The sequence below is a fragment of the Musa acuminata genome, chromosome BXJ1-5 (assembly GCF_036884655.1).
Source record: "Musa acuminata AAA Group cultivar baxijiao chromosome BXJ1-5, Cavendish_Baxijiao_AAA, whole genome shotgun sequence".
Taxonomy (NCBI): domain Eukaryota; kingdom Viridiplantae; phylum Streptophyta; class Magnoliopsida; order Zingiberales; family Musaceae; genus Musa; species Musa acuminata.
Window position 1 is genome coordinate 46,467,504 of NC_088331.1, and position 25,324 is coordinate 46,492,827.

At 39.8% G+C, this 25,324-nt stretch overlaps 2 protein-coding genes and 2 long non-coding RNA genes across 6 annotated transcripts; 1 reads left to right on the forward strand and 3 right to left on the reverse strand.

The window, feature by feature from the left end:
• Positions 1-834: 834 nt before the first annotated feature.
• LOC135674673 (uncharacterized) lies at positions 835-11,101 on the reverse strand. 2 transcript variants are annotated; one of them, XR_010513666.1, is made up of 8 exons: positions 10,626-11,101; positions 5,679-5,826; positions 5,323-5,514; positions 3,243-3,371; positions 2,574-2,743; positions 2,286-2,416; positions 1,266-1,432; positions 835-1,190 (listed from the first exon to the last, which is right to left on the reverse strand). XR_010513666.1 is itself a non-coding variant. In XM_065184751.1 (8 exons), exons 1-7 carry the CDS (start codon positions 10,825-10,827, stop codon positions 1,328-1,330), a joined length of 1,077 nt encoding a protein of 358 aa, XP_065040823.1. In that variant the 5' UTR covers positions 10,828-11,101; the 3' UTR covers positions 835-1,190; positions 1,318-1,327. The 2 variants fall into 2 exon arrangements, 1 of the variants encoding a protein (XP_065040823.1); XM_065184751.1 differs by having other exon boundaries at positions 1,318-1,432.
• A 4,076-nt stretch (positions 11,102-15,177) lies between these two features.
• On the forward strand, positions 15,178-17,033 carry LOC135674675 (patatin-like protein 3). Its single transcript, XM_065184752.1, has 3 exons — positions 15,178-16,297; positions 16,484-16,546; positions 16,638-17,033. The coding sequence occupies exons 1-3, from the start codon at positions 15,392-15,394 to the stop codon at positions 16,893-16,895; spliced, it is 1,227 nt and encodes a 408-aa protein (XP_065040824.1). The 5' UTR covers positions 15,178-15,391; the 3' UTR covers positions 16,896-17,033.
• A 73-nt stretch (positions 17,034-17,106) lies between these two features.
• Positions 17,107-20,362, reverse strand: LOC135674676 (uncharacterized). Of its 2 annotated transcripts, none has more exons than XR_010513668.1 (2): positions 20,236-20,362; positions 17,107-17,840 (listed from the first exon to the last, which is right to left on the reverse strand). It is a non-coding gene; the product is annotated as an uncharacterized LOC135674676 (long non-coding RNA). The 2 variants fall into 2 exon arrangements; XR_010513667.1 differs by having other exon boundaries at positions 20,171-20,328.
• A 2,417-nt stretch (positions 20,363-22,779) lies between these two features.
• Positions 22,780-25,147, reverse strand: LOC135674677 (uncharacterized). Its single transcript, XR_010513669.1, has 2 exons — positions 23,772-25,147; positions 22,780-23,595 (listed from the first exon to the last, which is right to left on the reverse strand). It is a non-coding gene; the product is annotated as an uncharacterized LOC135674677 (long non-coding RNA).
• Positions 25,148-25,324: the final 177 nt, after the last annotated feature.

Here is a 25,324-nt window from a genome sequence, read left to right on the forward strand (position 1 = left end):
CATATTTTTGGTTAATTGTGTTTCTAATACGAATTTATCAATCAAATTTTAAAATCGATTCTAATTTACTATGATATTATTTCACCCTCTCTCTCTCTCTCTCTCTCTCTTGGTGTTATTATGATTCTAACATGATCTAAACATATATAGATGCATCGGGCTATAGAACGTTCCCTCATCCTCGATGGGGCCAAATTCAACCATAAGCGTCCCATATCTATGTAGCTAAATTCGATCATAAAATTTTTCTTTCTTACATCTAATGTGATCAAATTCGACCATCAATATCTTTTATATATATTCAACATGATCGAAACCAATCATAGCACATCTCTCGCCTCCAATGCAAACAAACTCAATCATAAAACAACCCTTACGTTCGACACAACTCAACACCCTCTCATGTCTACTAAGTGGCCTACAAGAATTACACAATTTGACAGCTCCAATGACGACTCATATTCAAAGTAACAAACACTTCAATCACACAAAGCTACACAACTCAACACCCACTCAAATTATCTTATCGACCCAACATGTCTGTCTACCAAGTGGCCTACAAAGGTTGACAATATTTGATGCCTCGAATGACTCCTCATATTCGCCAACTATATTGGCTTATCTTGAGCTTTATAAACCCAACAAATCCTATATTTCTTCTGTCTCACTAACTCAAAACAATAAAAGGGCTTTTGTTGGACATCCATTCATTTCCCGACCTCAAACTCATGACCAACTTGAGCTCAATCAAAAGGTTAGCTCACAACATGTTTGTAGAGTCCTCCAACACGCACGATCGATGTTCACAAGATTACCACACACTGAAATCAATGATAAAACATGAAGAGCCCACCGAGCACCTTGACTCAGCATTGTCATCATGAGATTCCCTAATGCACATGCACTCCAAACGGATGCGCCGACTGACGCTTCTGATATGTACAATACCATACCTAACCAAGTTCCAACATCCAATGACACACATTAATCATATGTGATGAAGCAACCCAAGTATTGGATCCAGTAATGCCATCTTGTATCGAGAAAAACAATGCAACAACAACAACAAACTGTATATCAATCTGTTGGGAAGAACGAGTTGTGAAATAGCATGTAGGTCTGACCTAGTTGATTCCCATTTATATCATAGCATCATATATTCCTTGGGAAGATAACAATTGATGAGGTGCCTGCAACAGTTCAATGAACTCACTCGGGTTACCGATAGTTTTGTTAGAATAAGATTCAAATGGCAATTCATTCACCTGTGAAGAGTGTGGAGTCTTCACTTTCAACAAAGTTGTAGTTGATACTCACCCAATATTTGTTATTGTAGCACCGATATTTGAGGGGAATCACCTTCCCGAACATCGTTAAGTTCTCTCATGGACCGGTTCCAGGCCACCAATGCTGCCCCAACTGCTGGCTCTAGCTGCAAACAGCTCAGCGCTCAGTGGCGAGAAAACAAAGAATGACTCAAGTATGGATCTGGTTGCAAAGTCGTATAATTTTAATAGAAAGTTATGAAACCCAGGTTTTGCTCATAAAATCCTAGTACCCTTATCCGGTTCAAAGCCAAAACACAAGATCAAGCTCTGCCATAGGTCTCTAAGATGTCAAAAGGAAATCAGATGAAGATAAATGGCAGTGCTTTTTTTTCAGCAAAAAATGCAATATTGTGTTTGCCACATTATTGAAACTAACAACTAACCAAAGAAATAAATAGAACTGTAAAGCTATTGGTATTATTAAGTGCATTTAACAGGATCAGATATTACAATTTTTTCCTTTTTTTGGGTTTGCATCTTATACATTCTTCAGTCATCTTATTGAATCCACAGGTTCTTTTCATATCTTATTCAATTTGTGAATGGCAAATATAATTGAGATATGTTCATATGCACATTAAAGTAAAAAAGCAGTGGCACAAACTTACGTATCTTTTTTGTTTGATCTGTGAAGACAAACAAGAATGGACATGGTGGCTTTCTCTTTTTTGTCCTCTTTTTTCGTATCTTGAGTGTGAATATGGACTCGGTTTCATGTTTACCAGTTTAACCAATCTATAGGGAAAGTATCAGAACAGAGTATCACATGAAGACTTTTAAAAGGGGCACACTTGAATGACAATATCTAAAATGAGATAAACAGAAAATGTAAACAAAAGTAACAGAACAGAGTATCACATGAAAACTTATAGAAGGAACACACTTGAACGACTGTATCTAAAATAAGCTAAAAAGACAAGATAAAAGGGGTGGAGGGGTGGGCTAATGTTTGTGAACCTTGGGTCGAATAGGTAGGGCCCCTGGGAAAATCTTGGAAACGCAGTTTACAACTTCCTTTCCAATATCCCATCTCTTATTAGCTTCAAGAACACCTCCAACCATAACAAGTGGGAAGGCCTCTTTGCCATCTGCAAATACAGAGCACCTTTAATCTACAAGAGAATGTGACTTACATACCAAAAGGGGAAAAAAATGGTCAAAGAAAGAAAATCACATTCAAAGAATCACACAATCAAGAACATTTAGTGAAAGTTGCAACCGATGCAGTCAAATGTCACACTACACCTTCGCCACACAATCTAAGTCTTCTAACAACTGCTATGATACTGTCTGCCAACTCCTGTACAGAGTCATATAATATCCTATTTGCAACTTCATCACCATCTTCAGCGGTAGATACCACAATGGGAACAAGTGCAGCAATACGAGCCCATGAGGGATCTGCATAAGTCCACCTGTGCAATAAAGACAGAAGAATTATTTGAATTCTCTAATCACAATAAGTTAGCTACAGCAGAAGCACTTCTATATGTCTGACCGTAAAAAGATTATGCAAGATACTGGCAGCTCCTTGCTATAAACATATGCCTTTCAGCTTTCCTTTATCTTGCATGTGTCCTATAGGCAAGAATTGATGCAGCACGCATATGCTCTCAATGAAATGATTGTATATGTTAGCAATTTCATTAAAATTTTACAAGTAGCTGCATAAGTAATTAACTGAAGGGGGAAGCAATCACTCAATATTGAGAAGATAATTAATTTCTAAAACTGCCAGCAATCAATGCATGTGTCAGTAAACTAGCCTGCACAGCAATCTCGTTCTTTCTGCTTCTAAGTTTCCAGTTTTTTTTGGAAAATATTCCTTTAACCACTATAACAGAAGATTCCAATTTGAAACAAGAACATCATATCATATTAGTCATGCAATAGATCTAGAAGTTAAAGGGGTACCCAATCAGTTCATCTGGTGAAGGAAGCTCAAGCATGTCAAGAATGCTTTTCGTTAACTTTGTCTGAGGTCCCCGACCATCATGTGCCCTAATCACGGCAGTCAATGCCTGTGCAGCAATGCCATATCCACTGCATATGCCCACATATCAGTAAATTTTCCCATGATCATACAACAAGAAAGAAGAATAGGAAAATATGATTAACACAAAAGTTATGCTCAATAAGGGCATTCAAGTATCATTTGTGTTTAGAGTGCATGAATAATGCATGTTATTTTAAAACCTCCATGGAAAAATACACCATGTTTGGAGACACTGATGCCTACTTAAGCAAGCACATAGACCCACATTTCAACAGAATGCATAATAATCTGACTAGTATCTCTGCAAAATGTGCCGCAACAGGTAACATGTTCCTAGAAAAGCTTCGACATCAGGAATAAAATGATCAAGGATTCAGGAGAAAGTTCACTTCACATCAAAGAGGCTCATGTGTTACACCAACAATGTTGACAAAAGGAATTCCATTTAAACAATATCTGATGTAATTTTTGAGTGAGAAGATTTAGAAGTAAAAATTAAAAGAATATAGGAATGGTGCAAGAATAGATAACAAGGTTTAAATCTCGGTCTAGAGCATTAATTTGAATAGCAGTTTTGGTGTGAATTTATGAACTAATAATCAGTACAAATCAAAACTGCATGGATCAAAACAAAAGTGAGGAAGGGGAGGAAAAGGAGAAAAGGAAGAAGACTGGTGGCAGTGGAGGAAGAGCAGGTGGAGAAGAGGAAGGCATGAACTAACAGGAGGAATATCAAACAGGACGAAGAGGATAGTGCCATGGTAAGGTCAAGGAGACGGCAGCACTGGTGATGCAACATCAAAGAGGACGAGGCCAAAGTGTTACAGGAGAGGAGAAAGAGAGAGCACATGAGAGAGCTTGTGTGGGAGAAAGAGAGAGAGATAGTGATCATGACAGAAAGAAATAAAAGAAACAAAAAGAAAAAAAAAGACAATTGTGAGTGACGCTATTAAAAAACTTAAAATGATTACCTTACTGCCTGATAGAATTCCATATCAAGTTATTCACTATCTAATACACCGTGTTATTTATCGCTTAGTATGGTGAGCTTACCAGGTGGTATGACCTCGATTGGATTGAATCGGATGAGATCACCTGGTCCACGTCCCAATTGGCTGTCAGACCGAAAAATACCAGCCCAAACTAATTTGTACAAACACAAACCTTGCTAGATATTAGTTATTTACCATGTCTAAATAGTTAATAGATAGGTGCAACCAGTAAACGAAGTTGTGGATTATGGAAGATCATATTACTTTTGAACTTGTAAAAAAGACAACAAAGAAGGGTAGGGGTGACTAGAAGAGACAAAAAATAGAAACCAACAGTATCAGAATTATTTCTATGTTGGTTTCAGAACTATTTCTATCTCCACTCAAGCACAAAGCTGTTATGTTACAAACTGGAAAATCTGATAGGATACCTAAACCATGGACAGGTTGTGAATTATCAATTCAATCAACACCAAATTGTAAGGCATTGACATTTCTATAACAATGTCCACATAAAAGCATTTGATCTTAACTTTGTATAGCGTTAATATCAAAAAGGAGATACTAAGATACCTAAATATCAAAAATGCATGAGAACATCATGTTGGAAAGTCTAGACAGCTAACAAAAAGTTAACAATTTAGTGGTTGTCCATCATCTCTCACTATATTAATTATCTGTCATCTCTCACTACAATACTTGTGTTCTCATTTATATGTGCTAAATATAATCATCTTAATGCAGTTTAGTTGTTTCATTCAACAATATCTACATCATCTAAATTTTAGAATGACAACAATTTCCAGGTATCACCCAATCCTCAATTTTCAATAGATATATAAACTAGGAGAAACCTAGCATCAGTTTGTGGTCAACAATAAAGTTGTGAGGTGCAATCTGAAAATTGTTGAGTGCAAACAATAAATGGATGATAAATCTTTATACATCGTGTATGTGCAAAAATCCAATTTAACTAGGCTAACAAAGATAACGAGTAAAAAACAACCTCCCCCAATCACCCAAGACTGGTCCTGCACCAGCAGCTCTGGCTTCTTTTCCATCCTCAGTGAACCCATAAGCAATGGTGCCTGTGCCTGCAATTAATACACAGCCATGGAGCTTTCCCATTGTGCCACTGGCCAATGCTGCAACGGCATCATTTTCAACATAAAACTTGACACTATTTGGGAATATATCTCTGTGAAAAGAAAAAAAAAAAGAATTAGCATATTCAGATGTAAATCAAGGCTAGAAAGTCTTCAAAGTCATGAGAGCATCTAAGACGATGTTCAAAAAGGATTCAAAATTGCAACGACAGAAGTATAGGAAGTTCATCTTTTCAAGTAAAAGTATCATACACACCGGAGCCAATCTAGTATCCTCTGTTGATCTGTAGGATGATTTACTCCAGATACGGCTAAGCAGACCGCTCGAACAGCTTTACGACTGTAGCAAGCCTTTGAAAGAGCTTGAGCCATAACCTCCTCTAGGGTCTCCCTTGCAGCATTTTCTGCATAACACCATCTATACACTATAACACCTTTGACAGTCATAAATTTAGAGCAAAGGTACATGCCACATTACTTGAGTTCTATCTATAATGTAGCTAAACAGATCCGGGTTTGCCGTACAGAGTTGTCCTGCCCGGTACGGGTGCCACATATTGGTCCAACAAGGGGACCAATACGTGGATTGCCCTATACCAGGTGGTACCATTACATGACCCCAGAACGGGTGATACGGGATCTGTACCAATTGGTAATAGTTGAAATTAAATCATTATTGACCTGTACTGAATGGTAATAGTCGGATTTCAACTGTTACCAATCAAGGGCTGAGATTGTCCCATTTTAAACGATCAATTTGACCATTTGAACTAGAGGAAAGGGCTTTTAAACCTTTTCCTCTCCTCTCTTTCAACTCATTTCACTCTCTCAAACTCTTTCACTCATATCTCTCTCTCATTCTCACATTTTCACTCTCCTAAACTCAACAAAGTTGCGATTTGTGAATTTGTGCATTACTGGAGCATCAATACATATATGAGGAAGCAATGAGGCATCGGCGACCTGATTCACAGTGGAAGCGTCGTGGTGGCAATGGGTCTATACCACAAGGAATCCAGAGGTCGATCGGCTAACATGAGGCAGCCAACTGCCCCTCAGTTAATCCGAATTGTCATAACAGGAGTGGAACTACTTTACATTGTCTTTCATAAGATCGATATGGACAAACATCCCCAAATGTCTTATCTTAGACATATGATGATTACAACCAGATATGAGGTCAAGAAAGCATTCAAGGATGGTTTTAAGGACGAGCAATACTTACAAATCATTGATCGCAAGGCTGAAGTTCATATGGATCAAGACATCCGTAATGCAAGTAAATTCATATTCAGTGTAATTTAATTCATAATTTTTAATATTTAAAAAATCCTTACTAACAAAATTATTTGTCTTGCAGTGTATTATCTAAATTCGACCATTCAATTTCAGTATAATCTTGGAACGTGATTGGATTTATTATCGACACTTAAAAAATGTTATATATCGACTCTTGTCAAACACTGTCAATGCTATTATAAAGGGCTGATTATTCCGAGAAACAATTGGTTTATTCTCTAACGTTGTAGTTGTATCGTGTCATTAGAATATGGATCCTGATAAGAAAAAGTTACACACATGTTGATTATAGACTATATTTAATATTAATTATTAGTTATGCTAATAAAATCCTATTTAAATCCTTTTGCAATCGAGTGGTGGCTATGATTTGGAGGGGACATACCAAATTTTATAAAGTTGTCATTCGTGTACTTTAGCAAATAACGACATCCAGTGGTTGTGAACGTAATTGGTCAACATTCGAATTGATTCACATGAAGGTCCGCAATAGATTATCGTATAGACGATTGGAGAAACTGATATATGTCAACTATAATATGTGGCTAAGGTTACGTTGTGCCAAGCCGGACAAAGAGTCGGAGGAAACAAAGATTAATTCCATCAGCCTCCAATTCTAAAATGAATATTTAGAACCAATGTTAGGGTGGATCGAAGCAACGATGAACTAAGAGGATCCTCTACTTAATGAGGCAGGAGATCCTCCATGTCCTGCACGTTTTAGCATCAAGGCAATAGAAGAAGAGGAAGCACATCCCTAATAGGAGGAAGATAACCCTTGGTCAAAACGTGGTAGAAGGAGTCGAACAATATTGAGTCAGACTACTCGAGGAACTAAACACCCAACCGTCACAATCATCCACTTAATGTGCAAAGGCAAAGGCAATCCGCACTGTTGGAAAGAATCGAGTCAGGTGATAAAACACATTCTCAATCACATTCAACAACCCACTCAGTCTAGAGACATGGCAACGACGTGGACAACAATGCCTTAACCAATGATCACGACGGCATTGGGGAGTCGATGGTCCCATCTTACACAATTTGAGGGTGGTGTATGGACCAAGGAGTAACACTTTATACATGTTACCCAAGAATCAAATTATAGAGCTCAACGAAGTACTAGTAAAGTTTATACACGGAAGGCGAAGAAAAAAATAGTGGATGAATTTGAGTAGATGCGATAAAGCTTACACGACGTAGACACAGAGTGAAGCTCGTCATATTCACAGTCATCGTATTATGAAGAATTTTACGGCTAATAACAATACGATGATAGTTGGTCATATTTCTCCGAGCAATAATACGATGATCGATCTTATGATACAGAGCAGCAAATAAATAACAAAAGTATAAGTTCTAAAATTCTCTATGCTCCACACCAATACATGCCACAATCATCCTTGCCTCAGGAGCTGTCATGAACACATGTGGTTCACGACAATCAAACTACAACCATCATATTGATGCACTAATGGCTTATGATATATCAATCTACTATGTGGGATCAATTTCGGGACTAAATCCGACAAACATATCAAATTAATATACAAATACATAGGATCGAGGACCTTGATCCACCGTCCGTGAAGTCCCATCATTCCTTTTAGTTGTAGAACTAGGTACATCCACCGATTGATTACTTAATTCATTTGAATCTTAAGGTTTAAGTTGTTTAAAAAATAATCCAATAATTCAAATTATTTATTTATAGATAATTCAATATTAATGGAAGGATGGTTCGAAACGTACCACAAAGCTATTCCTTCAAGCCTAAAAAAGATGTGTCACTATTCTTTCCTAATTTAGATTATTTATGCTAAAATTATACTAATTTATATTTATTTTTAACTTAAAAATCTTAATCTAACTTTTTCTATTTTTCAGATATTTTTGGAGCTATTTTCAGTGATTTTACTGTATCATCAATACATATCTATATACTGACATATAATATGTTAGTACGCCTCAGTACATACCATACCGACGGCTGGTCGATAGATTGGTATAGCCCGATAAGATGAACCTTGAAACATATAACTAATTAACTTTTAACCAACATGATCAAATGAATTTGCATTTGCATTTTGCTATCATGAATAAAAATCATAAAGAAAAAACTGTCTTATCAAATTGATTTGGCTTAAAATAGATTCACCACAATATTACACAATAAATACCCATGAACGGTTTGCAAATGATATTTATTGAACACGTCATACAAGAAAAAAAATCAGTTTTATGAAAGCTTTCTCCCAAGTTCTTATCAAGCAGGTATACCACTTTGTCCCTTCAGTCAAATGGATCCTCTCCTTGCAAGAATATAAAATGATAAAGCTAATAGTTTTAAGCAAAAAGAAGCTACAGAAAATAATTTAGGATCTCAACAATGTCCCAACGTCATCAAAAAATCTTTTAAACCAAGAATCATAATAATCAAATGTTCCTCTAAGAACCAAGATTGATGATGCCAACTCCTCTCCTATGTGAGGCATTTGCCACATTTGGGATAGAAGCCCAAGGCCAGGTAAAGGCTTAGGTATTTGCTAGATTGCAAAGAAAAATCCCAAGTTGTGACATCTCAGTTCATATTCGGCGACTTTATTCTTAAAAAAGCAAGAAAAGTCCCTAGCAGTGTGAAATATAAGACCTCTGAGCAGGTTAGGATCCAGCAATTGGGAAAAGAAAAAAGAACTTTACTTGAGCATGATTTACTGGATTACTAATTATTATCGTCTAGTTGATCCCCAAGTAAAAAACAAACAAAAGAATGTTTTAGAAAGGACACCCTACCAATATTAATACGTTAGAGAAAGCTTTTTATCTGTCTAACATTTTAGTCATTATCTTATCCATCAAGGACAAACCATCTGTTTTTTCTTGGCTCATCATATTCTCTCAACTTCCCTAGTAAGCCATGGTAGTTGCTAATTTCTGTATAGCCGGAGATTGCCAACAGCAAAATAGTCTCCCTCCTCTTCTATATAGTAGCTTCACCACAATGGTCAAGCAATATTACATTTCACAATGATGTAAAGGTTACATGGTGCGAAGCAAGATCATGAGAGAAAACTTGTGGAACGTATACAAATTATTATAACCTAAAAATGATGCATTGGAGAACAACAACAAACAGAGGACCACAAAGACTAAGATGACGGAAGATAAGTTCATCGAACAACATACAACCATTATGTTTGATAAAAGGCTGCAAGATATTGTCGGACAAAACATTGACATGGCAACATGATACAAACCAAAGCCATCCCACTCACATTCTAAAAGCGACAAGAACCAAAAAACCATTAAGATTTGACAGTAGAAAGAGTTATAAGAATCAAACTCAACTAGATTATATATGCCAAAAAAGTGAAGGACGCATATTATGGTTTGGCATGCACCCAAGAGGGCAAAAAGACTAAGAAACAGAGAGGGTAAGGGGATTACATAGTTGGATCCAATCAAGAAAACCATTTAATTTAATTTAAGTAAATAAAAATAAATTTTCAAAAAATAGAAATATCACACGTTTTCCTAAGGAGATATCTCAACCTACATTCACGCATTAGCTAAGGTTTCCACCCTAAGATATAAATAGGGCAGTCATGAATTATCTTTCAATCTCATATCAGTAACAGAAAGAAAAAAAAAACCAGTATGCATCCCTAGTACAGAGTTTGATCTGATATCATCAGTATACACCCATAGTACAGAGTTTGATCTGTAAAAATCAGTGAAAAGCTCCTCTCGTATATAGGAGTGAGACGCCGATCAGCGTCTCATCCGAGTGGGAAACCGGTACAAGAATGCGAGCGGCGGTCGATTAGAAATTTCTACGGATTAGAATAAATATATTAAAATACTAAAGATAAATTAGATAAGGGAAAATTTTGAGAGTCAATACCTCCGACTGAGTTGTGGTTGGAGCACCCACCGACGGCGCGGGAAAGGATGGGCAAGGGATCCGGCAGCGGCCCGGCGGCGGGCAGGCAGACGCAGACGGTGGAGGTGGTGCCCCCGTCGACGCCAAGGACAACACCGTCGGCGGGTCCCGTCGGCGCCTGCGCCTCCAAACCCCAAATCTCCCCGTTCCTGAACCGTTTCATCGCTGCCCCTCTCTCTCTCTCTCTCCCCCGGTCTTCCCTCCTTCCTTCCCTGGGGAAACAAACGGAAGAAGGAAAACGATCACACGAATCTACCACCTTATCCTCCCATCGATCCGCTGCGATGAATTCAACCACCACGGCACAGAATTGGAAGGCGAGCAGGGGGTTCGGATCGATCCAACTCTTTTGAGATCACAGAAGCAGTTTAGTCGGGAAGGGAATCGCATTCGCTGTGGACGGCACCGCGGTCGAACGAAGAACGAACGAAGAAACGAAGAAAATTAAACAATAACAATATTATTAATAGCTTCCTTGAGCCTGCATTGGGCCCCATTCGTCAGGAACGTGAGAGGCTGGATGGTAGGAGAAGCTTTTGGGGACGGACTCGGGGGCCGTGTGTCTGGGCGCATCGCAGTCCTTGGAAATCGGATATAGTAATATTTGATATGGAGTCCCTTTCATCCTCCCCGACTTAGGGTACGCGTTCCGGTACGAGCAGGGACGTGGCGCTCCAAATCATAATTTCCGAAAACAAAATATTGTACTTATTTATTTTCCAAAAGGACATCCCTATTTTGAGTTTTTTTCCTCTAATGTTTAAAATAAAAAATATGCTCATCTATTTATTTATTTATCTTTTTGCTCGATCTCCCTTTTTTTTTTTTAACTCAAATTCAGGTGAACTAATTTAATCGACTCAAAACTTAGATCGATTCAAAATAAATAATAACTAATAAATTATATAACATTGAAAAATTAATAAGAATATAATATTTAAAAAATAATAAACTTATTATAAAATAATGACATAATTTTAAGCTTTTACGGATTAAAGGCTTGGAAATAGAAAGATTATCATATAGGCCTTACTAAGTTCTTTGCAAGTTTTTTCTGAAATTGATATTTTTTAAAAAGGTGAAATATGAGTTACATAATTTTTAGGGTTATAGTATTTAAAAAATAATAGGTCTCCAATTTTTTTTTTCTCAAAACCTGTTTTTGATAAATGAATATATATATATATATATATATATATATATATAATTTAATGCTTTAAGGATTCAAATAAATAAAAAAAAATTAAATACTCAAGAATAAAATCATTTAAGCCTTTCTAAGTAGTTTACAAGGTTTTTTTTTTTAAATTTAATATTTTTAAACAATTTTTGGAGATTTGAGTTACATTATTTTTAAATGAAATTACACCGTATAATCTCGTTCAAAAATCTCCAAAACTTTTTTGTATCTTCAAATTTTCATAAAAGTTAATTTTGTTGAATGGGATCATATGTGGATTTGCCTTTTATCTCACTATGAAAGATATAAACATACACATGAGAGCATCCAACACTGATAATTAAATAGAGAAGAAACATTGTGGCATCAACCTTCCTTCCAACCCAAAAGTCTATTTGAGAGAAATTAACATATTAACCATCTATTTTTTTTTCTAAAGTAATTAGTTTGAAAATCAATTTTCAATTAACTTAATAAAATCGAGCCTAAGGGTCAACTTTCAACTCCCATTACAATTTTTTAGGATGGCAAATCAACCACAGGAAGATAGTAATACTTGGTATGAAGAACTCTACTCCAAATGGTGGAATCCTGAGTCAGATATTGATGAATACACTTCATTTCTAAAACAAATTTAGTAAGATGAAGTCATGAATCTAAAGTCATCACAAGATTTAAGAAGAATAACCATGGGGTCAATCCATAAGGTAAATAGTATTTGTTTGTCTTTTTTTTTATTGTAAAAGTTTTTCTAAGAATCCAAATGATAAATAAGAGAATTAAATTATATGACATTTAAAAAATAAAATTTTCATTATATATATGTATATACATATATTCAATTTCTACCTTTCTGGGTATGTTTACATGCTTTTTACTGTAGTTAATTTGGACCTTTTTTCCTTTGAGACAAGGAAGAGAAACTGTGTCAAATGGAGTAGATGGCAAGTCAACTCTTATCTGCTCAGGAATTCTTCAAGTTTCTTCTACCTCAGACAAAAAAGTTCTTCAAGTCATCATCTGATTTTTCTTACGGTCAGCTCATGTTTGACCATGTGTTTGGGAGTATCTACTAGTCAAACACATTCTGGAGCTCTGTTTCCTCTTCTCCTTATAAATTTCTGCCAGCATCTATTGACTTTGATCCACGCAATTTTGACTGTTCCTCACCTGACTCGTTCTTCTCAATGTAGCTACCCATCAAGTTGCCTTTGAACGAGGCAATTGGAGTCACCCTTTGCATTATTTATTCTCTTAGATCATCCTTGGCAGCAACACAGAAGAATGTGTCGGACAGAACGCATGTAATGCTGATAGATAACGTGGTGAGAATTGTGGTTTCTCATTTGGTGATTCTTCTGTTGTAAGTTTGATGCTCTCCTTCTAGAAATCCATCACAAGAAGAACAACATGAGCTAATAATTCTCTTGCATTACAAGCAGGTGTGGAACAAAGAGATGGAGAAGAAAGACAGCAGCACCGAAGGGGAATCAGGCACGGTCTCACCGGACGTTCGAGCTTTCTTCGACTTGGTCGATCGAGAAGGACGTCGTCGTCGTCGTTGCCTGGAGTTGCTGAATAAGAAGGAGGAGGAGGCGAGCTCAGGGAAGCAGCCAGCAAACAACGTCCTGCCATGGCAGCCCAAGTTCGAGATGGAAGATTTCGAGCTGTCATCAGAGAGAGTACAGCTCAGCTCAGCTAAGCCATGTTACGAAGGAGATGACGGTTGCTCGGGTAGAGGGATAAAGAGGAAGAGCGAGTTGACTCCTCCTCCTCCTTCGATCCATAAGAAACATGCTAGTAGTAGAAGATTTGAGTTTGATCTGAACAAGACCAATGATTCCTTCTAAGGTGAGCCACCTATGTGATGCTTGTTTCTTTGTTGTACTGATCTCCATCAACAGCAAATGTTGTGATGTTAAGATCCATCAGAACCTTTTTAATGGTTCAGATATATGAGTTGTCCACACTCGAATGCTTCTTTGGTCTTGCATGTGTTGGATTGCATCAGAACAGTCACCCAAAGATCTACTCCACCTGCAGTAACTTGGAGAAATCTTTACTGCTTGGCAAAAGAAATCAACAGCCTGATGGCAGGAAAGCCTACAAACTCACTCACTCTTAGGATGCTCTGAAGGGCATCATGATGAACCTATCTATCCAGGCTGCACTCACAATGATTCTTCTTCCCCAGCAGATCTCACTGTGCAAATGCAGTCACTCCTCCATTCCATTTTGCTCTGGTCTTATGTGAGCATGGCATGTGCCAACAATAAATGCCAGACCAGGTTGGTTTGTATGCATCTGCTGCGAGTAGATGTTTTGCTTCCATGAATGGCTTCATTGGAGCTGTGTCAAAACTTGCATGAACTTTAGTCACCGGGTGAAATATATGCCCAACACAGGAAGTAGTGATCTAGAGGACACAAAGTATACTGGAATTTGGCCTACAATGGCTGACAATGATTGATAGAACTTTATACTGGGAAACAAATGTTCTATCACAGCAGGGAGCTTGTGATGTGATCATTTACCAGTCACCAGAATCTTGGTGGTGAACCTGCTTGCTTTTGTGTATAGCAGGCTGAGTTACTCCTCTTTAGGTTTAAAGACAGTGGTGAAGTTGTGTTCTTGAAAAGCAACAAGTGGTGATACAACTTCTGCAGTGTAATAGATGTTATGTCTATTCAGGTCATATAAAATTAGGATTCAGGTTATATGGGATTAGATGTTAGAGGAGCTAAGACAATTCATCACAGCACTTTTCTTCTCCTCGAGGAAGAACAACAGCTTATGAATGGGGAAAAGGAAGTTTCTGAGATGACTCATCTCTTGGAAACAGAAGCAAATAAATCTTTAGGAAGCACAAGGAAAAGAAGTCCAAGAATGAAGTGGTTGTGGCATTCATGAACTGGTGGTTCTTCAGCCTTCACGCAAGGAGGAGGATGAGACCCTTCACGCATGAAAGAAACTGTCGAGGGAAGACGTGACTCATAATTTCACCTGACATTATGCGTCGTGTATTCTTCTTGGGATTAATTTGACGTGACATTATGACGACGAGATTCTGCTCGGACGTGCGAGAAAGTACACGTCGAACAGGCCAAATCTATGGACATCGGAGAAGGAATCTTAGTGCGAAGCTGCTGTTTCATGGATAGATTTTGCTTTCCACAGTCTCGTATGCACACCTTTCTTTGTGTGCGTCACAGACTCGAGTCTTTTTCTCGGCCATTGGTGGTGGGAAAGAGACGATTACGATGAACGAAATGGTTGATTTTGATCGAGAGTTCACGTAGTTTACCGCGGTTTTGTGATAGGATCTAGCAAAGATTACGTTTCGGCTTACGCTCGTAGATCATGTCGCGCGGAGAGCGTCGCTAACGTGCGCGACTCCTGCCTATATGAAGCCGCGACGAGAGCAAGCAGACGCCTCGCCGACATCACCACTCCGCTCTCTCTCTCTCTCTCTCTCTCTCTCTCTCTCTCTCTCTCTCTCTCTCTCCATTTCTTTCGGCTTTTGTTGTGCGGTGCATAACATTGGGAGATGTCGGCAGCGGCGGCATGGATGGAGCCGAGGCTGGAAGTGGACAAGTTGAGCTACGAGATCTTCTCGATGCTGGAAAGCGAGTTCCTTTACGACGACCACAAGCTGTTGCTCCGCTCCACGCCCGCCGCACCCGCCGCCTCCTGCGCAGTCGCTGGCAGGGTGCGAGTTCTTTCCGTCGACGCTGCTGAAGGCGTCGTCACAGGCGCCACCCTCGGCCGCCTCGAGGCCTCCCTCCGCAAGCAGTCCGGCGATCCCGACGCCCGCGTTGCCGACTTCTTCGACCTCGCAGCCGGGTCGGGCTCCGGGGGAGTCCTTGTCGCCTTACTCTTCACCCGCGGCCCCGACGGCCGACCCCTCTTCTCTGCTGCGGAGGCCCTCCGCCTGCTCGCTAAGCACCGCCGCCACCTCGTCTCTGGTGCTCGGCGGAAGGGGATACTGGGGGGCCTTCTCTGCCGATCGGGAGGTCTGCTCCGACGGGTGTTCGGGAACACAACGCTGCGGGACACACTGAAGCCAGTGCTCATCCCGTGCTACGACCTGGCGACGGGAGCACCCATCGTGTTCTCGCGGGCGGACGCCGTGGAGGCGGACGGCTATGACTTCCGTATGGAGGAGGTGTGCGCCGCCACGTGCGCCGGGCCTGCGGCAGTAGAGGTGCGCTCCGTGGACGGTCGGACGATGATCCGGGCGGTCGGGGGCCGGCTGGCGATGGGGAACCCAACGGCGGCAGCCGTCACCCACGTGCTCAACAACCGGCACGAGTTCCCCACCGCCGGCGGGGTGGAAGACCTCCTCGTCGTCTCGATCGGTGGAGCAGAAGCCCCGGCACCACACGGCAAGGCCCGGGCGCTGCTCTCGGAAGCGGAGCTCGTGAGGATCGCCAGTAGCGTCCACGCTGACGTCGTACGGCGCCTCGACTTCTCCCCTCCCGTCACTTAACTGCCAATAATTAATTTCCATTTTATTTTTTTTATTAAAAGACTAATATAATCTCCATATAAGAGAACAATTTCGGTATTAGCAGTCCAATATTTGGGTATTTCCGTCAATCCGCAGCCTCATACATTCTTTTGCTTGAAACTGACGTAGGTGGATCAAGCTGTGGCGACAGCGTTCGGGGAGTGTCGGGCCACCAATTACGTACGGATCGAGGTGGGAACTACAACAATACTTCTATCGTAGAGAGGGTTTTTGGGAATCGCCGGGCCTAATTGTGGCTAATAACTGCGTGGGGGCACTGCAGGGCAACGGGGCGGTGCCGGGGACGACGACCGCGGCTGCAGCGGGGGAGGGGATGTTGAGAGAGAGGGGGGTGGAGTCAGTGCTGTTCCGGGAGAGGAAGCTGTCGGAGCGGACCAACGAGGAGAAGCTGAACCTGTTTGCGGCGGAGCTGATCAAGGAGCAGGAGCGGCGGAAGCAGAGCACCGTGCCCGCGGTTGCTCTGAAGACCTCAGTGACGCCCTTCGAGTCCTCCTCATACTCCACCGCTACCTCCGCCTGATCGCGGTTGACGTTGGCCGATCCTCTTGTCGGGTGCATGCAGTTTGTTTCACCGGCAACCTCAAAGCATGTCTTAAGTCCATCGTGAGAGTTAACTCGATCATATTAATAATAGATGGCATATATTAAGTGAGAATAATATTGCTTATGTAGATGGCATGCTAATAATGATGATCTGAAAGTTCTATCAACCACTAATGACATTTATAGGCTTATGATAAAGTTCTAAATCGTATCAACTGAGACGTTGATAGTCCATAGTAAGGTTATGGATCAAACATAAGTTTCATCCGAAAAAATACATGCATAGATAGATAGCCGACAAATCTCTTTCCGAGATGTTTGAAGACTGTGGGGCTCTATAGTATCTTGGTTGGTAACTAGAATGGATTCTCTCACAACTTATTGTCAAATCACTGCCCCCTATATATATATATATATATATATATATATATATATATATATATATATATATATATATATATATATATATATATTGGGTTTTTCTTTGTCCTTATTTAAATATGTTTTCAGTTATAATTATGTTGATGCTTTAGATTTCGGACTATTTTAGATGATATCATCTGTGTTCCCCGATGATCGCGGCGGGGCGCGTGCGGAAAGGCCCGCACGTGCCGGGAGTCTCGCCGTTGAGTCCGGGAGGAGGGCAGTCAAAGATGTAGTGGAGGTGCCCACACGTGTTGGTCAACCGAACCCCAAGCTATATGGCATCCACGAAACAGAAAAGCTTACTGCATTCCAGTTCTTCTGCAGCTTCTTCCTCCTGAGCTCTCCTTTTTCTGGGCTTTGCCAAGTCACTATGACCAGTTATGTTAATGCCAGCAATGGCCTTCACCAAGTCGAGATATCTCATCTTCTACCTGCTTCATCTTGGTCTTCTGTTCAGCTTTGCTTCCTTCTGAAGTAGAGCTTGGTAATCTCTTTCCTTTAAATACACAAGTTAACATTTAACATCTCATAAGAATATGATCATATTTACCAAAAAACTTGAATTGGAGAAGAAGAAATGAAAAAATGCAGATGAAGATAAAAGGAAAGAACAATATTATGCTGTTAGGCAATTGAATATAGGATGCAATTAATCAGCAATATCAGATCATGATATAAGAAATTATGCAATGGGTAGAATACCACATTTAAAATCCCTCGAGTGTGATCAATCTCCAGCACTAGAGTTCACCAAGTTACATGAAAGCCATAAACATTGGGAAAAAAGAAGTTCATTGATCGATTTTGTAGCAATTTGTAAGGTGAGCAGACATCTAAAGTAGCACTCTTACCATTCTACAATTCGATCTAAAGAGCACAGATCATCAACATAAAGTCCAACAAAAATAATGAAAACCAATGCTTTGTAGGCTCAACTTACTTCCAGTCGCGGCAAAGTTGTACATGGTGGAAGTGTCATCAAAATTGTTTCTACATATGTATACTGATTACATTATTCACTAAGCAGATGTTACAGAAATCTAAAACGTTGATTACAAGGACAAACCTCGGAAAGAGTATGCATACAAGTATACTGGTAAAAAAACATCTCAAATCTAACTCAGTGATGAAATACAGCCTTCTGCAGTCACATCATTTTAAAGGCACTTTAACAAGACAAGATACCAATGATGACAAATGAAAGTGAACATTCAAAATGGTGAATGTTAATTCGTTCATCATGTTAGGAGTAAAATCGAGAATGTTGCCATCCAAAATGATCCTTCTCTATCACACTGTCATGATCTATCTCGCTGTGCACAAGATAATTCTTATTTTTAGCACATATCAAAATACATCAAGGCCCAATCCCAGTGTAGGTCTAACCCAAGGAAACCCTGATCTATGTTTTGACTCGATTGAAACATATCTACTATGCAAGTTAGCTAGTTCTATAAGCTTTAAACTTCATGGTTGTTTTAAGAGGTGGATTAGCATTCACCAAGGTGAAATCTCATTCATTCAATTAGAATATTTGCCTTTATTATCTTGAGTAGCGATTCAATTTTAATATCCATATTTAGGCAAGTTCAGCATTGATGTTAATAATAGTGAACAAGACATGCAACCTAAATGAATAGTCCAAAGCATAGAAACAAAAAACAATTATCTCTTGTCAAGAACCAGTTCAGTTTTCCGATAGTACTGTACTTATGTAAAGTGTTCCTATCAATCGAAGCTTTGTTTTCTTTCCTATCAAAGAAAGGATTTTAGTAATAAAAAACAGAGGATGATATCTGTTCTGTTATACTACTGCATCAAGGAATTTATGATCAACCATATTCTACTGCTATAGCCCTCAAAATCATGTAGAACAAAACCTATTGTAATGTCAATGCAACTTCAAAAGGAAGACATGCTGCATTGTCCTGCCAAACTTTATAAAAGGTTACAATTAATTCAGGAAAATAATTCCTTCTTTTTTGATAAATATGATGAGAAAATAGTTAGATCATTACCAAAAATCAAAAGAGATTCAATTAACTTGACCTTCTTAAACCATATCCATCTTCTCAACAAACAATTCAATATCACATGATTATCATTTTTATGTCATTTGCATGGCTAACAAAAGTTTTTATTATAGTTTCCAAAAATTTTCTACCAGTTAAGATATACCAGAACCAAAAATATTTCTCAAACATTCAACTATCAATCTAGTTTACCATTGATTACTGCATGGAAAAGAAAAATATAACTCAATTTCTGGTCTGACCTAACCTATTGTATTTGGAAAGGAATCACAAGCATCTAGCTATAGAATCAGTATCTGAACAAGACAACAATGGCCAGTAAGTAGCTCACACTTATCTAAAAGGTCATCTTGGAACTAAAGTCTACCTGCTGGCTAAGCAGTTTAACCCTTTTTGGCTACCAAGCTTAGAGTCAAAAGGATAAAACTGGTGGCATATTGGTAAGGCTACCAATATGCCTACACAACCATCGACCATAATCCTTCTTTCAAACGTAAAGGCCCAGTGTGCATCAACAGATGGAATTAGTACTGTCCTATGCTGAAATGTACTATAAGTCTGTAAGTTCTTCGCACAAAAGTACCGCATCCAGCATTTAAAGAGACAATATAACTCTTCCAATCAAACAAACCAAATCGATTAATGGATAGAACTACAGATGATCTCATTTTTCATCCAATCAACAGACGATAGCATATTCCACTTCAAGAAGTGCTACTTCTCGACCCCAAATCACAACCGATGGCCGTGAACCGAGATCTTTCAAGCAAACCAAAACCACATAACGATTTACCAGATAAAAGAAGAAGGCAAAAGAGAATAAAAATCAGCCTCCGGAAGATGAAGGTATGCTACAACCGGAATGCGTCGGGAGAATCTCTTCGAAAGCTTCAGCGCTTCCCCCGGCTGGTCCGGCCGTCTCCGTCTCCCACAGGGGATCGAAAGAGAAGACGGCGCGCTCTCAAAAGCCCTTGAGGCTTCGTTCGCTTATACGTTTCAATAGTTGGATTAGATCGCCGGGCCGCCACAAGAAGCCCATGGGCTTCTATTGGCCTTTCTTCGACTCTAATACATGGAGCCCATACTCTGGTACACACTATATATATATATATATATATATATATATATATATATATATATATATATATATATATATATATATATATATATATACGTTTGTATGCTTTTTTCTTATGACAATAATACGTCACAATGCCATAACTACTTAGGGTTTTTAGTTAAATTTAAATTATTTATATTTATTTTTTTTATTAATTTTTAATAGAGTAATTTTGGACTTCTGTACCTCTTTTGGTACCACTAATAATAATAATTTTTTTTTTATCTATTTTCGTAATACATGTTCTTACTATATTAACTGATTCATCCTTTTTTTTTTTTCCTCGATTAAAGTGAGATTTTATTGATCAGAAATGAATGTTTAAAAATCAATAGAATGATGTTATCTTGGTCTGCTTGGTATATTTGCAGAAGAGTGAATCAGCCCTATGGATTGATTGTTCATGATATGAGGTCAAGAAAGAAAGAAAGGATCAATATATACATGATGACTTTACTATTGTACTAAGGCCCACCTGCAAAATTATTATTATTATTATTATTATTATTATTATTATTATTCCTCAAAGCAGCTGCTAAATGGGCTAATAAAAATGTGGAATGGACATTGGAAGCAGCAATAGATAAGGAATTTGAATGCTAGCAGTCCCTACCTGGTTGAATACATTGTGCAGCATGCTGCTTGTCTATGATACATTTGGAAATCAATCATAGCTGTGTTTGGACCACATCAACCATACCTTGAGCTTTTGGATCCTTGTCCACAGAGTTCTTCTGTTGGTGTTGCAAAACTGTGCCACCAACCAGAGGCAGAAGAATGCCCAAACAAGGGAGGTTGATCTGTTTCTGCAGCCATGCTTCTTCATGTTAGCTCAACCTAGAACATGAGAATCATGTTCTAGAAACATGGACAACCATTTCCAGTCATGTTTCTTTTCTCTCTCTCTCTCTCTTTCTTTTTCTTCTGCTTGGATGCATTTTCTCTTCCAGGGGTGGTACATGTGATGTGTATGAGCATCATGGGGTGTAGCTGGTTAGCTGGTATAATAGCCCTGCACTAGTTCCACACCAAAGGTACTTTTGCTGTTGTCCTTTTCCCACCCTGGATGTGCAGCTAGGTTCCTGTCTCTCAACATGCCCAATTGGCTGGTAGATCAGAAGGCTGCTGCTTGCCTTTGCTTTTTCCGAGTCCTTTAGGGTTTCGATCCACCCAATTAATATCACTCGGTGCTGGCTTTTTCTGCCTTGGCCAGAGACCACAGGTCAGGTTGGTTCTCTCTTCTCAGGCTGGCATCCATGGCCAGGAGGACATGGTTCCATTGCTCTCATTGTGTCAGGCTTGCAAGCTCCCTTGTTTGTCAAGACCACACCCATCTGCGCTTGCCCACCATCATCCATCTACAGGGCTGGGAGAGTTGGATATAGCTCAGTGGTCCATCGGATTCAGGTGGTCCTCGATGCTAAGGCTGCACCAACACCAGCGGCAGGAGGGACATGAGCAGGTAGTTCCTTAACTGAGAGAAAAGCCTGTGCAAGAGGGAAGGGCAGATATGTATCCACCGGGCAAATAAGCATTCAAGTTTGTGAACATCTGTTCTCTCTCTCTCTCTCTCTCTCTCTCTCTCTCTCTCTACATGAGACTCCGTGAAGCACACAACAAGAGCATTCTCGTTCGGAGTGGCACCTCAGTTTCCAGCTCCTGATGGAGTCTGTAACACTGAACCGATGCGCTAAGCAAATGTGGTGGTGGAAGCACCATGATGATGATGATCACAACCTGGTATGTTGTTCCCTTTTTCTTTGACTCGGCTTACTGTCTCTCAACATTGTTAAGGACAAAGAATGTTGAGAGCCAAGCAGCACTGTTTCGAAGATGAAAAGAGTTAGCCTCTTCAAACCATCTCCTTGTCTCCTAATCTTTTCATCTCCTTTGGCCGGCCAATCCAAGAAGAAACAAACACCTAGACTTAGCTGCTCGCTCATCTCTACTCACATCAAATCCTTTTTGTACTTCCTATCTTGGTTGTTGCACCTGCTTTACAACCATTAACCAAAATGAAGGACTATGAGTTCTCTCCTGTGATGGAGCCTCTCTCTTTCTCATGCCTTTTTATTGTACACCCATGTGCGAGTAGGCCTCGCTAACCACACATTGTCTTTTGGCTTTGTCCATAATGATCGACTCCTATCATTTGATGCAGTGACCGAATAGTCAATCACAGTGTTCCATCGATGACTAACTAAAGTCTGTCTGTCCATCTCAGATGCTGTCACAAAGACAGCATTTGGTATTCTGTATGCATCCATGGCAACACTGGAACAGCAAGTTTAACTCACTCCTAAGTTTCATGTCTCAACAATAGCTAAGAAGATTATACATGCAGTCATGATTTATTTGTGAAGATATAATATATGTATATATATATATATATATATTCCCTTGGTATAATAGTGGCAGCATCTTTAATCTTTGTGTACACAACTTGAGAACAGCAGAAGTGGGGATTTTGTTGGATAGGCTTCTTTTCCCGAGACCTGAGAGTTCCTTTTGGGTGACATGCAAAGCTGCTCAGTCCTCGGAAGGGTAGAAAGCTGGGAGCCAAAACACTTGGGCTCTTCTTGCTTGCACCATCACCAACAAAAGCAAGGCAAAAGAAAAGTGAAGTGCCATGCATGAGCAGACCAAAACCAGTGCCTCGCATTCTGGTGGCTCCAATCCAATGGAGAGGCACCTGTGGCGAGGACCCCTCTCGCCTGCACCACCATGCAAAATAATGAGAGAGAAGGAAGACCAACGGTTGAGCTTTTCTCAAGGGGAGAAGGTAGCGAAGCTTTCATATCAGAGGTAATCCTATGTACTCGTATCACTACTAACTTACAACTGTTGCCGACATTGTGAGAAGGATGTATGCATGACTCCAGATTGAATGCAGAAGAAAGCACACAAGCAATGAGCTTGTAGGTAAATTATATAGGATCCAAGTAGTGAGAGATCAAAGCCCAAGAGCTACAGTTTCTTCTCTCTTTGAGGGATTGGATCTCATGGTGATCAGCTGCATAAGATGAAATGAGAGCTCCCAGACTTGTGTCCTCAGTAGTCAATGGACCATAAAATCATGTGCATATATATACATGAATCTGTGCCAGGAAAACAAAAGTGAAAGCATATGAATGGCTGTGACATGGATATCATCTGCACAGTCTCATCATCGGAAAGAGGGAGAACAACTATGAGATCACATATGATGCTCACATGTTCTTTAGGGTATCATAGCATATATGTATGAGATCACATATGTGAGAGAGATGCACACCTCAAGTCCCATCCAAGAATCTCTCAAGGATCTGACACATCAACCCGAACCCTAGAAAAGCTCAGCAGAGAGAATGACTTGCACTTGGAAACCAATACAAGAAAAACAATGCAATCCATGGATTCGAACAAAGCAGAAAGCGCAACATAAATAATTGCAAACAAAATAAAAGGGAACAAAGGATGAGAGGCATGAAATATTGTAGACAAAACTACTAAAAATGTCTCTACCCTTTACTCACACATACTGACGCTTGAAAGAATCATAGAACTTTCTCCACAAACACATGTCACGGAATCTTTGGTCTCATCCATACAGGTGTAGTGCAAAAACAGCTTCTATTTCTATATCGTTCAGAAGATCGTATGCTCTTTCTATAAAATATCACAAACAAGTAAAGAAGATGTTGTTTCATAGACTAAATCACACTTACATCCTCTCACCCAAACAAATGACAAAGGATCACACTTATCTAAACCTCTAGTTCTCTATCTCTGACATGAGCTTGGTGACAAGCCCCCTTGAGTCCTGCAAAAGAATGAAACCATCATCAAGAGCCAAACTTAAAATATGTGATCACATATGTACCTCCATTTTCCATATAATACAATCTAAAGCACCACACAAAGTGACTGCTACATCAAATACACAGAGAGAGAGAGAAAGAGAGAGAGAGAGAGAGAGAGAGAGAGGCATGCTTGGCTCCTTGCACGCCACCCACACTAGCTAATCACTCCATGGATTGGTCTATATGTGTGGCATACAGGGAGCCAGGCACGACCCGTTTCACCTGTGCTCTTTCCAACCATGATCTCCGCTCTGTATGGAAGAAAGACACCGAATACTTTGCTCGGTGGAAGGCAGTGAAGAGGCCATTCCTCATCCTTCCTCTTCCTCTCTCACAAACACAACTCTTCCCATGGAGAAAAGGAACACCACACCACTGGATCTAAAACCCTAGGCCAAACAGCCTCTGAAAGGAGATGAAGAGGAGGAGGAAGAAGGGATGAGAGACCAAGGTTGAGCTGAAGAGGATTTATAGCCATCAGGGAGGAGAGGATTTCCCTACCCAAGAGTAAACAGGCATTCAAATACTACCAAAAGGAACCACTTTTTATGGTGCAAACTCACCGCCCACCCTGGGAAAACCTCATCCCGCCTCCCCAAAACCCTAGCAGGGGCTGAGCTGGTTCTCTCAGCTGGACCTGGCTTTTCGTAGAGATAGATGGAAGGGAGAGTGTGCAAGCTTTTGATACTAGTCCCAGCTTGCAGGGCCTCATGAGAACAAAACAAGTAAAGCCTGCTGGCTTTCCTCACTCCCTTCTAAGGGATCCTTCTTTTTCTTTCTCTCTTCTGAACTGGGGTTTGTCTGGAGCACTTGGATTAACTTCAGATTCTTGCAGCCAACCTCACACGACCAATCAGAAATAAGACTGTGTTCTTTACGTATTATCAACACTCAGTACACCTTCTTGTTCATGTATATTTTACTCTTATCCTTCTTCTCATACACATGCCATACTTTTAATGCCTCTATAACTTTGGTTCTCCAA

What these genes read in the sequence shown, in the direction of transcription:
- LOC135674673 (XM_065184751.1), bottom strand. Translation starts at nt 10,827, where the DNA reads ATGAAACGGTTCAGGAACGGGGAGATTTGGGGTTTGGAGGCGCAGGCG. An exon ending in CAACCACAACTCAGTCGGAG is followed by an intron (nt 5,827 to 10,625) that starts GTATTGACTCTC and finishes GGTGTTATGCAG; the next exon opens with AAAATGCTGCAAGGGAGACC. An exon ending in ACTTAGATTGTGTGGCGAAG is followed by an intron (nt 2,417 to 2,573) that starts GTGTAGTGTGAC and finishes CTGTATTTGCAG; the next exon opens with ATGGCAAAGAGGCCTTCCCA.
- LOC135674675 (XM_065184752.1), top strand. Translation starts at nt 15,392, where the DNA reads ATGTCGGCAGCGGCGGCATGGATGGAGCCGAGGCTGGAAGTGGACAAG. An exon ending in GTAGCGTCCACGCTGACGTC is followed by an intron (nt 16,298 to 16,483) that starts GTACGGCGCCTC and finishes AAACTGACGTAG; the next exon opens with GTGGATCAAGCTGTGGCGAC. An exon ending in CCAATTACGTACGGATCGAG is followed by an intron (nt 16,547 to 16,637) that starts GTGGGAACTACA and finishes GGGGCACTGCAG; the next exon opens with GGCAACGGGGCGGTGCCGGG.